Source organism: Nomascus leucogenys, chromosome 8, assembly GCF_006542625.1.
Source record: "Nomascus leucogenys isolate Asia chromosome 8, Asia_NLE_v1, whole genome shotgun sequence".
NCBI lineage: Eukaryota > Metazoa > Chordata > Mammalia > Primates > Hylobatidae > Nomascus > Nomascus leucogenys.
This window is the reverse complement of record NC_044388.1, coordinates 78,703,315-78,716,418: the sequence shown is the minus strand read 5'-3', so window position 1 is coordinate 78,716,418 and position 13,104 is coordinate 78,703,315. Positions and strand designations below refer to the sequence as shown.

The 13,104-nt window shown below is 40.5% G+C and overlaps 1 protein-coding gene across 9 annotated transcripts in view; it reads right to left on the bottom strand.

The window, feature by feature from the left end:
- The window catches only part of RNF38 (ring finger protein 38), a 156,796-nt gene that overhangs the window by 54,472 nt on the left and 89,220 nt on the right, over window positions 1–13,104 (bottom strand). Inside the window, exons 1-2 of one of the 9 annotated variants that reach the window (XM_030817457.1) lie at window positions 12,590–12,715; window positions 2,314–2,463 (exon numbers count right to left, since the gene is read on the bottom strand). The exons of 1 other annotated variant lie outside the window; for it this stretch is intronic. In XM_030817457.1, coding sequence (XP_030673317.1) covers window positions 2,314–2,463 — 150 coding nt within the window. In that variant the 5' untranslated portion in view covers window positions 12,590–12,715. Of the gene's footprint in view, window positions 1–2,313; window positions 2,464–12,067; window positions 12,434–12,589; window positions 12,741–13,104 lie in introns of those variants that run through there. 7 more of the 9 variants (XM_030817459.1, XM_003263333.3, XM_030817458.1 and 4 more) reach the window with 7 other exon arrangements.

The following is a 13,104-nucleotide window of genomic DNA, read 5'->3' as shown; positions in this document are numbered from 1 at the left end:
GAAGAGAGATGTACGTGAGGCACAAGTATGGGATATAACATGGAGGATCATATGGGGGCTTCAAAAGTGTTGGTAATAGCTGGTTTCTTACACTAGATGGTCTTATTATATAGGTGTCTGCTTTACATTTTCTAAATTGCATATATGAAATATTTACAAATATTATTTCACAAAGCATGTAAAATTTAAAAGAAAACCCAGAATTTTGGGCAACTAAAAAGAAGTCTTGACTAGGAGCAATACAAAACAAGCAAATATGAGAAGCAAAATGTAAGTTTGTAATAAACAAGGACAATGACAGAACCGATAAATAATAGATATGACTGACAAAAGCTCAAAAACAGGATAACTTTTTTTGTTCAAAAAGACTGGTAGTAGAAACAACAGTAAGAATCCAGGAAGTGTAGCAACACATTTTTTCTCCCATATGGCCACTTGACTGCCACACACCCAATTCCTCATGCTTGATGTGGGGGGTGGTGGAAGTCAATTAACTTCTTTACTCCTAGAGAAGGCTGATGTCCTCAGAAAAGACAGGAGTTTAAAGGAAGCAGAGAGGATGCCTTAAGAAAAAAATGAAAACACAGGTAAATCTGTTTAAAACAGATTATTCTAAAAAGAAGGAAAAGTAGAAAGAATTGGGAGAGAAGGTACTTGAGGAGAAAGCCAAGAAGAAAGCATTAAGGGAGCACATTAAGGGAATAATTTTGTGACACTAGATGGCTGGGTAGGTTTTCCTTTCCATGTGGTAACTAAGTTTTTAAGGATAAGAAGCATAACTGGAACTAACAAATTACACCCTTTTTAAAAAGATATCAACTAGCTGAAGGTATCAGTATCTCAAAGGAGTTGTGAGAAAGATCTACTTTGCTTCATGTCGAACAGTGGTAGGGCAGTTTCTGGGCAAAAAAAAACTTCTAGATCCCCCTGCACCCCCGCCCCAAAGTTCACTGAGGGCTTTGTTCTAAGGTTCAAGGAAAGTAAGGCTTAAGTCAAATTAAGACTATTTAAATAAAAATTTAACAACAATATATTTCATCTTTCTGCAACACTCAAATGCAACTGGCTCTAACTTTGTTTCGTTTTCACAACATGAGTTTAAATCTATTGCATGCGGCAGCTACTCTCTGAAATTAAAGTTTATATTGAGTTATTGTTTGAAAACACAAAGGGAATATGGAGAAAAGTATCCCCCCCCCAAAAAAAAAAACCCTTTTTATTGGTGGCAGTAGTAAGGGTATTAAATCCAATTCTTCCACAAATACATAGTAGACAAGATACAGCTAAAGTTAGATTTGAGGCCCTTCTCTGCCAAATAACTACATATGTGATTAGGCACCTCACTGAGCTTTTCTTAGCCTGTTTTCACATCTTAAAAACCATCAATGACTAGTTTATTGTGAGGGCTAAAAACAAAGAGTTAATACATGCAAAGCAGAGAACCTGGCACAAATTCCAAGAAGGAATACCAGACTGAAGAGCCCTAGATCACCTATCCCTCCAAATTTTGTCTCTCCAACTTTATGTGTCACAAGGATTTCACTTTCATACAAACAGAAAATGAGCTGGCTCTTATTCAAAAGTCCCAGCCTTGATGATCAATTAGTTCACTACCTCAGGTTTATACACATTGGCCTGCAATCCTACCACTCAGAGGCAATTGTGTAACCTAACTTTTGTGGTAACAGCGATACTGACTTCCATTACTAAAACATGCTTCTCTAGGAATATGGATTGAAAGTTTGGTAGCCAATGATTTCTATGAGCAGATCCCAGCAATCCTGTTAATAACCTAATGAGTTTCAATCCATTTACACACTTTACTTTCAAGTTTTCATTTTATATTTAAAAAAATTTTTTTAACTCACATGTTTACCCACAGGTAAAAGAAGACAAGTAACCAAGTTTTCTCTCAGAAATATATGTTACTATCGAACTCTGGGTGCCAAGCAAGTAACTAGTGAACATCTTACATGCTTTCATTTTTCCTTTCCTACACAACTTCATATATTCCACACTATCTTCTACTTTCCTACAGAACTTGACCTATTAGGACAAGTGATTTAAGACCAAAAGATCAAAACACAAGAATATTTAGTCAAATAATTAACAGTAGCTGAGTAGCTCAAGAAGACAAACATTTGTCAGAAAAGCTGGCTGAAAAAATATTGAAGTCCTCTAAGAAGAATACTTATTTCCACATACAACAGAAAACAAGGAGACGGTATTGGGCATTTTGTTTCAAGCCTTCCTAGAAACACCGCAGAATGTGACTTTCAGCCCTATGTAGGGAAAGGGTAAATATATAAGAACCTGGAAGAAAGCTTTGAAGTGAGCATCCTCTTGAACGGTAGTGTTCTGATCACTTGGGAGGAGAGGGAACAGGCTCTGAAGTCTCACCCTTTCACAAATCACCTTGTTAGGATGGCCAGGTAGAGATGCTGAATTGGCCCCGGAAGACATCTGGGAAAAAGAGGAAGAAAAGGATAGTTCATGGCTAGCTGCACCAATGTGGAGAAACACGCCTACGAAGGATAGTCTGGATTTTCTAGGTAATTTGATGATTCTGCTAGCAAAGACAGGAAAGAAATTAAAAATTAATGTTAAACATCAAAACATATAGAGGGCAAAGGTTGCCTCTGGCAATGGATCTCTCTTACAAAAACTGTTGGAGGCAAAACAGCACAGCCCAAGAACACCACGTCCTTCCTGTTTCCCAAATACCTATTGGTAAGTTTTTCTGTTGGTGTTAATTCCGAAATCCTAAAGGACAGACACTTCATGCTAAGAAAACCCAAGGTAAAATTACATATCTTAAGTACAGAAAGGTTAAGTGTTTGCCTGGACCAAGATTAATACTTTTTCTCATTCTGTTTTTTAGTTAAGCTTCCAAATAATCATGCAAAGGAAGATGACAGATTTAACAATAGTTGTGGCAAATTTTCTATAGCAATCATACATCTGACTGCAGAAATCTCAGCTCTATTCAACACAAACCTAATGACCTTCCTAAGGAATAAAGGACACAATCATAAGCACAAAAGTAAATGACTGCCACGTTTCAAATGCTTGATTTGGCCAATGCAGTGGTCACACCTGTAATCCCAGCACTTTGGTATGCCAAGGTGGGAGGATCGCCCCAGTCTCTACAAAAACTAAAAAACAAAAATAAATGTTTGACTTGATTATGGGTTAATCCCCTTAAATTCATATGTAAATATACTTACTCTGTAACATTAAAAAAAAAAACCATGAACATAATGTGTTCCACTGTGCTGTGACAGTGAATTCTTCTTGGGGGGTTAAGGCTCGTGGTCCCTTCTTGTCCCTACACTAAAAGTTATATACTTTAACATGGTCTTCTTTTTAGAGTTTCATTGCCTCATTCATTCACTCAATCCTACCTTTAAGCATCTATTTGGTGACAGGCATTAAACCAAAAACAAAGGCATCGTTTCCTACTTTCAAAAAGTATATGCTATAAGAAACAAACAAAAGTAAATCACTGCATGATGTAAGTATTATGGTAACGCTAGGCACTAGGTGCTATGCAGAAGTAGCTGCCAAGAGACAGCAATGTAGCCAGGAAACTGCAAAACATTTAGTATGGCTAGATAGTAAGGAAGCAGCCAGAAACCGATCATAAAATGAAATGCTATTAATATCCCTGCTGTTAGTATATTAATACCCCCTACCTTCCTTAGCCTTTTTATAGTATTTTGTTTCTGGTTTGCTATGGACCTGGTAAACAGATAACTGTGCCCACTGGTAAGAGTAAAAATACTTCCAAAGACTCACCTAGAAGTAAAAAACAAAGCGCTTGAAAACAGGAACTTTAGAATTCATTAGTTTTCTGTATAGAATGTTCTGATCCCTGTACTACAAACATGAATGTACTATCCTTTACCATTACGCAGAAGTATGCATTGCTGAATCAAGGCGTATTTACTGACTGACTCCTACAAGCCAAAAATTACATTAGGAAGAATACAGACAGGCCAAATGCAGTGGCTCACACTTGTAATCTCAACCCTTTGGGAGGCCCTGGTGGGAGAAGAGCTTGAGCACAGGAGCTCAAGAATAGCCTGGACAACATAGAGAGAACCCCATTTCTATCCCAAAAAATAAATAAATAAATAAAAATTAAAAAAATTAAATTAGTGTGGCATGCTGGCACACTCCTGTAGTCTTAGCTACTCAGGAGGCTAAGGCAGGAGTTTCACCTGAGCCCAGCAGTTTGAGGTTACAGTGAGCTATGACTGCAATACTATACTCCAGCCTGGTCAACATGGTGAGACAATTTCTAAAAATAAGTATTTGTTAATCTAATAAGATATAAAAACATGGGCCCTACCCTCAAGAAGCTTATTCTAACAATTTTTGAAACCCAGATGCAAGCAGCCAACTGTAACACAATGTTTAAAGGCCATAAAACAGGGAAAAATTAGGAGTAAGAGTTCTGAATTAATGTGAAGAGTTAAGATTTCATAGAAAAAGGAGTATTTCACATTCCTGACTCAATCTAAGGAAGGCTTTTGCCGCTCTCTCAAAATGGTTTGTTTCTTTATGTAGAAATCTTTTTGCATCCTCTTAAGCTTCTCATTTGCTCATTATGTATCCTTTGTAGTGTGTTATCCTAAGGCCATCCTGCCTTCAACTATCATGCCCAAAGCAGTCTTACAAAATTGCTAGTACAAGTAGCTGGCTGGGAAAAGACAAATCAAGGTTATGTTTCTTCTCCTTCATTCCTTGTTCCTTTGAAATGTTAAGATCTTGGTCACAGACAAATGAAACACTGGCCAACGCGGTCCCTGTGGCCATAATTTTCACGCATATCCTCTCCTACTCACAATAGTTTCCTTTGATCAGAGGCTCCATTTGTCTTAAAAAGGATGGACCAATATAATGGAGAAAAGCTATATTCAAAATAAGTCTGGGACAAAACCATAGATGGGCTTGATTAAAACGAGGTACAATTTCATTTTACTACTAGGTAAAATAAAATCACGCGTGTGTGTGTGTGTGTGTGTGTGTGTGTGTGTGTGTGTATGGGGCAGGCAGTGCCATACATAGGTTGCCCAAGATTACCTCTGGTGTCCATCTCCTATACAACCCCCTTCCCCATGTGCGCAGGCAGGGCTGTGAATGTGATGTATTTCATTCCCATGATTAGGTAAAATCATATGACGAAAGAGGAAAGACGTTCAGATGTAACGAAGATTCCAAGTAAGGTGAATTCAAGTTAAAGAGAGAGATTATCCTGGGTGAGCCTGGGCATGACTTAATCAGAGAAAGCAGAACTGAGTCCTTCCCAAGAGATTCTCTTGCCAATTCTTCAGACTAAGATGTGAGAAGGCAGGCAAAAGGTACCATTTGGCAGGAGCTTGAGGGCAGCTTCTAGGAGCTGAAAGCAGTCACCAGTTGACCGCCAGCAAGAAAATGGAGGACCTCAGTCCTATAATCACAAGAACCACATTCTACTAGTGAACTTGGAAGGAGACACGGATGAAATCACAGCTCTGGGCTGGGTACGGTGGCTCACGCCTGTAATCCCAGCACTTTGGGAGGCCGAGGTGGGCAGATCATGAAGTCAAGAGATAGAGACCATCCTGGCCAAAATGATTAAACCCCATCTCTACTAAAAATACAAAAATTAGCTGGGCGTGGTGGCGCACACCTGTAGTCCCAGCCACTTGGGAAGCTGAGGCAGGAGAATCACTTGAATCCAGGAGGTGGAGGTTGCAATGAGCCGAGATCGCGCCACTGCACTCCAGCCTGGCGACAGAGCAAGACTGTCTCAAAAAAAAAAAAAAAAAGAAAAGAAAAGAAAAGAAAGAAATCACAGCTCCTGCAAGGTAAGACCCTGGACAGGGGGCCCAGCAGCTAACCCATACCAGGACTCCTGATTCGTGGAAATTGTGAGGAAATATTTGTGTTTTAAACAAATAAATTTGTAGTAATTTGTTACAGAAAACACAATGTGTATGTATATAACTTGAATAAAAATTATTGTACCACAGTGAAAAAAAGTTTCTTCTCCAGAATTCTGGCTACACTGATTTGATTACAAAAGACATAAAAATTAACACATTTTTATTTAAGCAGTATAGCAGGTTTTAAAGCCTCAATCTGGTAATAGCTAGCTTCATGCCAGAAACTGAACTGGGCTCTCCCATCTTTATACACTGAACACCAGGTTTAACAGACTTGCTTAAAGTCACACACCTCAGAAATATCAAAACCATAATCTGAACTCAAGTCTATCAAATTCTAAGGTTCATAATCAACCCACAAAACCACCTTCTACTTTAAAGTAACATTCTTTTTTATAATCTAGTTTGATTAGTATGTATCAACTATTCCACCAGGCCTATTTAAAACCATTTTTAGTACTTAAAAATAAACTTGTTTCCTGAAAACTGATATAATTTTTATCTAGGCTGGCAACTGTTCAGCATTACAGATTTGGTAACTCTGGCTTTCTCTCAGAATGCAAACTGTATTTAAAAAGTCCTGCCAAGGAAACATCCTGAGACTAGATTAAGTCTGCAACTCCCAAAACTTACCATGTTTAATGTCTATTTCCATAAATATCGACTAATTCATTAAGCATAACTAAGAAAACCCTATTTCACAAAACTAAAGTTTACAGAAAACAGTTTAACCTTTTAAGCATCAACACTACTATTTTAGGACATCCTTTGTTTAATCTGGCCATTCTGTGTTTCGGTAACATAACCAACAATTTAACTTTTCTTGGAGACTGCAGGCATTATTAGTAATTATCGCACTAAAATTAGCACTTAGGACAAGACACTGTCCCAAAACATTTAAAATTGCTTCTGACAACAGCATCCTTCTTCGTTCATTTCTTTTTTTTTTTTCTTCAGTAAAAGTGAGAGAGAGGATACAGTTACATGACTTCTAAGCCAGTATGACATAATGTACTTCTACAAAATAAGGTGTTCACAAAGGCCCACAGAGCATTCTTCAGCATACCAACTGGTCGGTCAAAAGCACTAAAATCACAGCCTAATATAAAAGACGAAAACAAAACATTAGATGAGGAGTCAGGTGCTTAGTGTCACCTCTAGCTACAAGTCTGGGTATCTGTAAAATAAAGTCAAATCCAAAACTCCAAATATTCTCACCACTTCCATGATGGCAACTGTTAATCTCTTGGAAGTAATTAGGTAGATTTTATTAATAGTTTAAAAAACATGTTTGAATCTCTAATATTTAAACTGACAAATTATCAGGTTATATACCAAAATATGAGAAAAGCCATATGCATGAATACGGTCACCACAGCACAATAATAGTGACAATTTAAAAGGTAACTAGAAGCAACCTAAATGTTTAACAAATATTTGCTAAGTAAAATTACGGTACACTTGCTTCAACTATGCAGCCATTAAAAAGTAGCAACCAGAAACACTACTACTTGGGGGAGGGAAAAATTATTTAAATGCTATGATCATAAGGTAGGGTTAAATATAAACAGGACTTCATAAATTCAAGAAAAAAGTTATCTTGGAATATTAGGAAGAAAAACAGAGAACTCCCTATAAAGATTAAAGAGCAGCCAAATCAATGAGGTGACTTGAGCATAATACCCTCAGGAGAACATGTGTAAGCTCCATGTCTTGTTCAGCACAATGTCACTAACACCTAGAAGAGTACATGGCACATGGCAGGCATTCAACTATTTATTAAAAGAATAATCTTCCACACTGTAAGCAAATGATGTAACAGCCTGCCTTTCTGATTTGTGTAACAAGTTTCTTAGAAATCTGGTTGGCAATGAGACAAGCTAAAAGCTTTGATCAAGGAAGAGATCTGATGCACTCACCTGCAGTTACCATTAAATGAAGTCTGTGGTTGCCCAGTAAGTCCACCCCATCCTACTGAGGCAGAATAAATCATTGAGCTACTACTGATGCATGCTGTGCTCCTTCTAGGATTTTTTTTCCCTGTTCGGAGAATAAACTAGACCTAAATGTCACCTTTCCTTTGAGAAGAGTTCTATCACTGGGCCTAAAACAAATCTGTTTCCTTGGCTTTTGTTTTCTGGAAGCAGAGTTCTCTTAAAGGATTTTGACAGTGTGGAGCAGGGGTACTCAAAGTCCCGGATGGCATTCTTCAAAGCTGGTCCAGGAGAGAACACTGCAAGCAGGAATGGGACTGTGCACGCTTGGAGTTATGCAAAAGGCAGGCCTGGATGGGCACAGGGATCTTTGGGGGACGACAGAAATGTTCAAAATGTAACAAAAAAAATCTAATTGAATGGAGTGAATTTTATGGTATATAAAACGTAACTCAACAAAGCTCCTTTAAAAAAAAAAAAAATCGAGAGCCTGGTTCTGGAAAACTGAGGTCCAAACACTGGATAGAACTGACCCTCTGAGGTGTTATTACCCTTAGAGATCCAAGACAAAATTTCTAAGTCATTCATCTCTAAGCTTCAACAATTCTCATACACAAATGACACATGAAAAAGACTGAAAGGAATAAAAAATAAAATTCTATCACTACACAATGGTCACAATTTGCTTTTCATATATATATGTGTGTGTGCATAGGTGTGTGTGTGTGTATGTGTGTATATATTATATATATATATATATATATATATATATTTTTTTTTTTTTTTTTTTTTTTTTTTTTTTTTTGAGACGGAGCTTCGCTCTTGTTGCCCAGGGTGGAGTGCAGTGGCGCAATCCTGACTCGCACGATCCTGACTCACTGCAACCTTCACCTCCCGGGTTCAAGCAATTCTCCTGCTTCAGCCTCCAGAGTAGCGGATTACAGGTGCTGGCCACCACACCCGACTAATTTTCTTGTATTTTTAGTAGAGACAGGATTTTATCATATTATTCAGGCTGGTTTCAAACTCCTGACCTCAGGTGATCCACCAACCTCGGCCTCCCAAAGTGCTGGGATTACAGGCGTGAGCCACCATGTCTGACCTAAAAAATAATTTTGAAAAGCTAATAGGCAGTATTAGGAAAAACCATTCAAGGACTGGTACTATGTGGGTGAGGATGTTCATTACTGCCCAGCACCGGGACAATCATTTCTAAAAAGAAATTATTGTTCCCACTCTTGAGTTTAGGCAAACAAACTGGACCCATCTCTTTCTGAGAGCATAGCAGAAAAAGGGTCTGTGAAAATAGCCTAAGGCTCCCCTACTTCCTTTCCGCAGTCCACAATCCCATAAGGTGATGAAAAAGAAGGAAAAGGGAAAAGAAAACAGATGCAACTAAAGAAATCCTCTATCCATTACACAGAGAATGCAGAAATAAAGGGTAAGAAAAATAAGAGTTACATATTTTAAATAAACTTTTCTTTCCTTCCCTTCCAAAATCTAGATTTGCCTACACAAAGATTTTTCTCCCCTCTAAGAAGTATGTCTAAAATCGTTTTACTTAGGTTAGTTACCAAAAAGAATTACACAGATGTGAAAAATATCTAGACCACAAAAGTCCAAACCAATAAAAAATTTTATACGCTCTCTCCCCCTCCCTCTCTCCAAACACATACGGCGCACACACATATAATTACTTACACAATAATTGTGGGTTTTACGATAGTGGGAAAAAAAGAGGTATGATTGAGTTATGATTGTACTAAATAACAATCATAATTCAAATATTTATTGCTTGCCTGCCATATGCTGGATGCTGCGACTACAAAATGGGAAAAAGAAACAGTCCTTACCCTTAAAGCGACTCAGTCCAGTGAGGGACAATTAATAACAGGAACTACAAGAGGATAATAGGGCTCCATAACCTAGACAGAAGCAAGAGGTAAAAAGTTCAGATCCTTAAATAAGGGAAAGATCTAAGGCAGGCAGGCTCCATGGCAAACACCTGTAGTCCTAGTTACTCAGGAGGCCAAGAAAGGAGGATCACCTGGGCCCAGAAGTTCGAGTCCAGAATAGACAACATAGCAAAACCCGTTTCTGGAAAAACTAAAATTAAAAAAAAATTTTTTTAAATGAAAGATGTAAGATTTGGGAAAAGAGACTGTGTGTACATGACCCCTCTTCTTCATCTGTTTATTCTAAATTTCTCTCATTAATTTACTATATAGAGTTCAAGTATTAATGCTTTATCTCCTCTAGATAACGTCGTATTAACGTTTGCTGATGAAGGAACTAGACAAGAACTATACTGTTCAAATCCATGTTTACAATCTGTTCGCTCTTTCCAGAGAAAAGGCTATGAGTTAAGTAGAGTAAAATGGAAGTGAAAACTGTCTGACATGTTTTCTTAGCAGGAAAACCAAAACAAACACAATGCAACAATCAAGACTAATTAAGAACTACCTTTCCAGCAAGATGAATTACAAAATGGTGGTGGCCTAAACCAAACTAGAGGTAGTACAGAGAAATAGGTGGAATAAACTAGAAGACATAATCTTGACCAATAATCTTTCCATATTGATCAAGTACCTAATCATTTCAGAAACTTTTATCATAAGAATTTCTCACCCACAATTTCCACTCATAGCCTCAAAAAAAGAAAAGTGAGCACAAACAGAAAGCCTGGGAATGTAACATGAATTAACTAAAAGCCTCATCCAATGCTGTCGACAGAGAGACAACAGATCTACACTCTACATTATGATGCTAACAGATTCAGTTATGTCTGACTATGCTATCTTGTTTACTCTTCATCAAAAATTAGGTTATTTTAGTAGAGAAAATTCTCAATATTCACCCAGAGTAATACTTGACAATTTAACTATAAAAACAAGATGGGTATATAAAGCCCAACAAGTATGGAAATACGAACTACCTTCTAGAATCACAGACGAAGTCAGAGGTGGAAAACCCACAGATTATTTAAGTCCAACTTTTTTTATATTTTACGGATGACAGCCTGAGGCCCACATGACGAGTCTGTGGCAAAACTTATTCAACTATAGGCTCTAAGGCCTTCAAATCTCTTAGAAATAAGTCTTACAGAAATATCATAAAAATCAACTTAAAATTGAATGAACAATGTATGATTAGTAGGTTCGCAAAAGGTGAAATATACCATATCTTAAATATACATTTATAAACCCCAGAGAAAGGGGTATGTGAAGTGACACAATTCCCAGGTAAACTTCCAGTCAGAAATTTCATCTTTTTATTCCAAGTGTGTCCCAGCTTCCCACACCTGATCTGACATCTATATGTATTTGGTTTCGTATTGTTACCTCTACAAAAGTTCTATTTCTTCCATTAGACGGTGTTCCCTGAAGATAGGAACAATTTTACTTCGATTTCAACTGTCCCTATAAAAGGGAATTTTTTTAAAAGCCTACATACAAGGTTTGTTTGCTATTGAAAGAAATTTATGGTAAATGTTCAACAGCACTCGCAATCAAGGCCAAACAAGATACAGCAGACTTGCAACTCTAAGGTAACAACTGTATTATGAGCTTTGTGTACATTTAAGTTTTCATACGTTAAGTCCACCGCTTAAGAAAAAAGAAATGGCAAATTCATATGATGGTGGCGATAATTACATGTGTGTGTTTCTACTTACGGTATAAATAGCATACCCAACTTTTACTGAATAATAGCATACATCATTTTTGCAACACAAAGAAAAATACCGTACCTTACAAGCCATACAGACGTAAACAAAAACTTTATTTTTTTTGGACCTCAATAACCTGAAATACTCCCGTTTCAAAAACCAACCTCTCTCACGCTTCAGCCCTGAAAGAACTTGCATCTCCTGAGAACAAAACGCAGCCTGTCCAGAAACCCACGGAAGTAGAAGGACGCCAGAGAGGACCCTTTCGACCGGGTTCCGCGTTGTCCTGGGTGACATCATTTCACCTGCGTCTCGGCAAAAAGGGAGGGAGCGAGAGAGCGAGGCCATCTGCAGGGCAGAGGGCCGGCGGCTCCGCGAGCTGAGACCGCGCCTCCTCGCCACCGCGGGAACAAAGAGCGCCGGGCGGCCGAGCCAAACCTTAGCCCAAGACTCGGGCGCGGCCCCGCAGGCTCTCAACGGCCCGCAGCCCGTCCCGCCCTCGCGCTGCAGCCAACGGCCGCGGCGGCCAGTACCTGCAAGGGGAGGCTCCGCCCTGCCGGGCAGCTCCCGCGGCTCCTCGCTGGGCCGCCGCCTCCTATTGTGACTGCTCGCCCAGCCCGCGGCCAGCTCGCCAGATCCGCCGTCCGCGGGCCTCCTCACCCCCGGAACCCCGGCTCCAACTGAGGCACTATCACTGCGCTTCCTTCCTCCCGGCACCATCACACGGGCCGCGCCAGGAAACGACGGCTGCACGCCCAGAGATGAGAGTCGCCTAACGCCTTGGAGGCTCCATCCTCTCCGCCCCCGCACCCCAACCGCCCGAGCCTCGGCCCAGTCCTGCAACACCGCACTAGGGGCCCGGCCTGGCCCGGCCCGGCCCCGCCCCGCCGCACCCCGCCTCTGCGATCACAGACCCGGGCTCGCTGCGCGCCGGCGCACTGGCCTCCGCTGCGCGCGCAGGCGACTCCCCTCGCCGCTAGGCCGCGACACGCGCGACCCTCCCACTTCTTGGGTCCGGGTCGCCCGTCCCACCCCGTCCCTTCGCCAGCACAAACCTAGCGAGCCCAGCGCGCCAGACCGCCGGAGGGCTCCTCCCTTTTCCCCTAGGCTCCGCACCGCGCGCCGAGCCCCCTTTGTTTCCACCCCGAGGAAGAAGGGGGCGGGGCGGGGCTGCGCGCGGCCCGACGCACGACTCGGACTAGTTCCGGCAACAGAGCTCCGCGCGCAGCACCACTGCGCAGCCCCGCCCCAGCCCGCCCCCCCTGCGGACCCCAGGGCCCTGTTCCAATTCCTACAAATTTTCTTAGTAAATTGTTGCTACTGTTCCGTGCCTCCTACCTACAAAACTCCGCAATCAAACAGTAACTAACCTCACGTAGTTCTTACAGCATAAATGCATTCACGTGGCCCGAAAAGTAGGAATTTTTATTGCAGTACACAAAGGTGTCTCTCAATGCAGCAAGCAAACAGGTTCGAACCCAACTTGTCCGAGGCTTCGTTAAGTGTGACAGTTGTTCAGATGTCGCTTGGGGAGGGGAAATAAGGACAAAGATTGAAGCCGGCTTGGCTC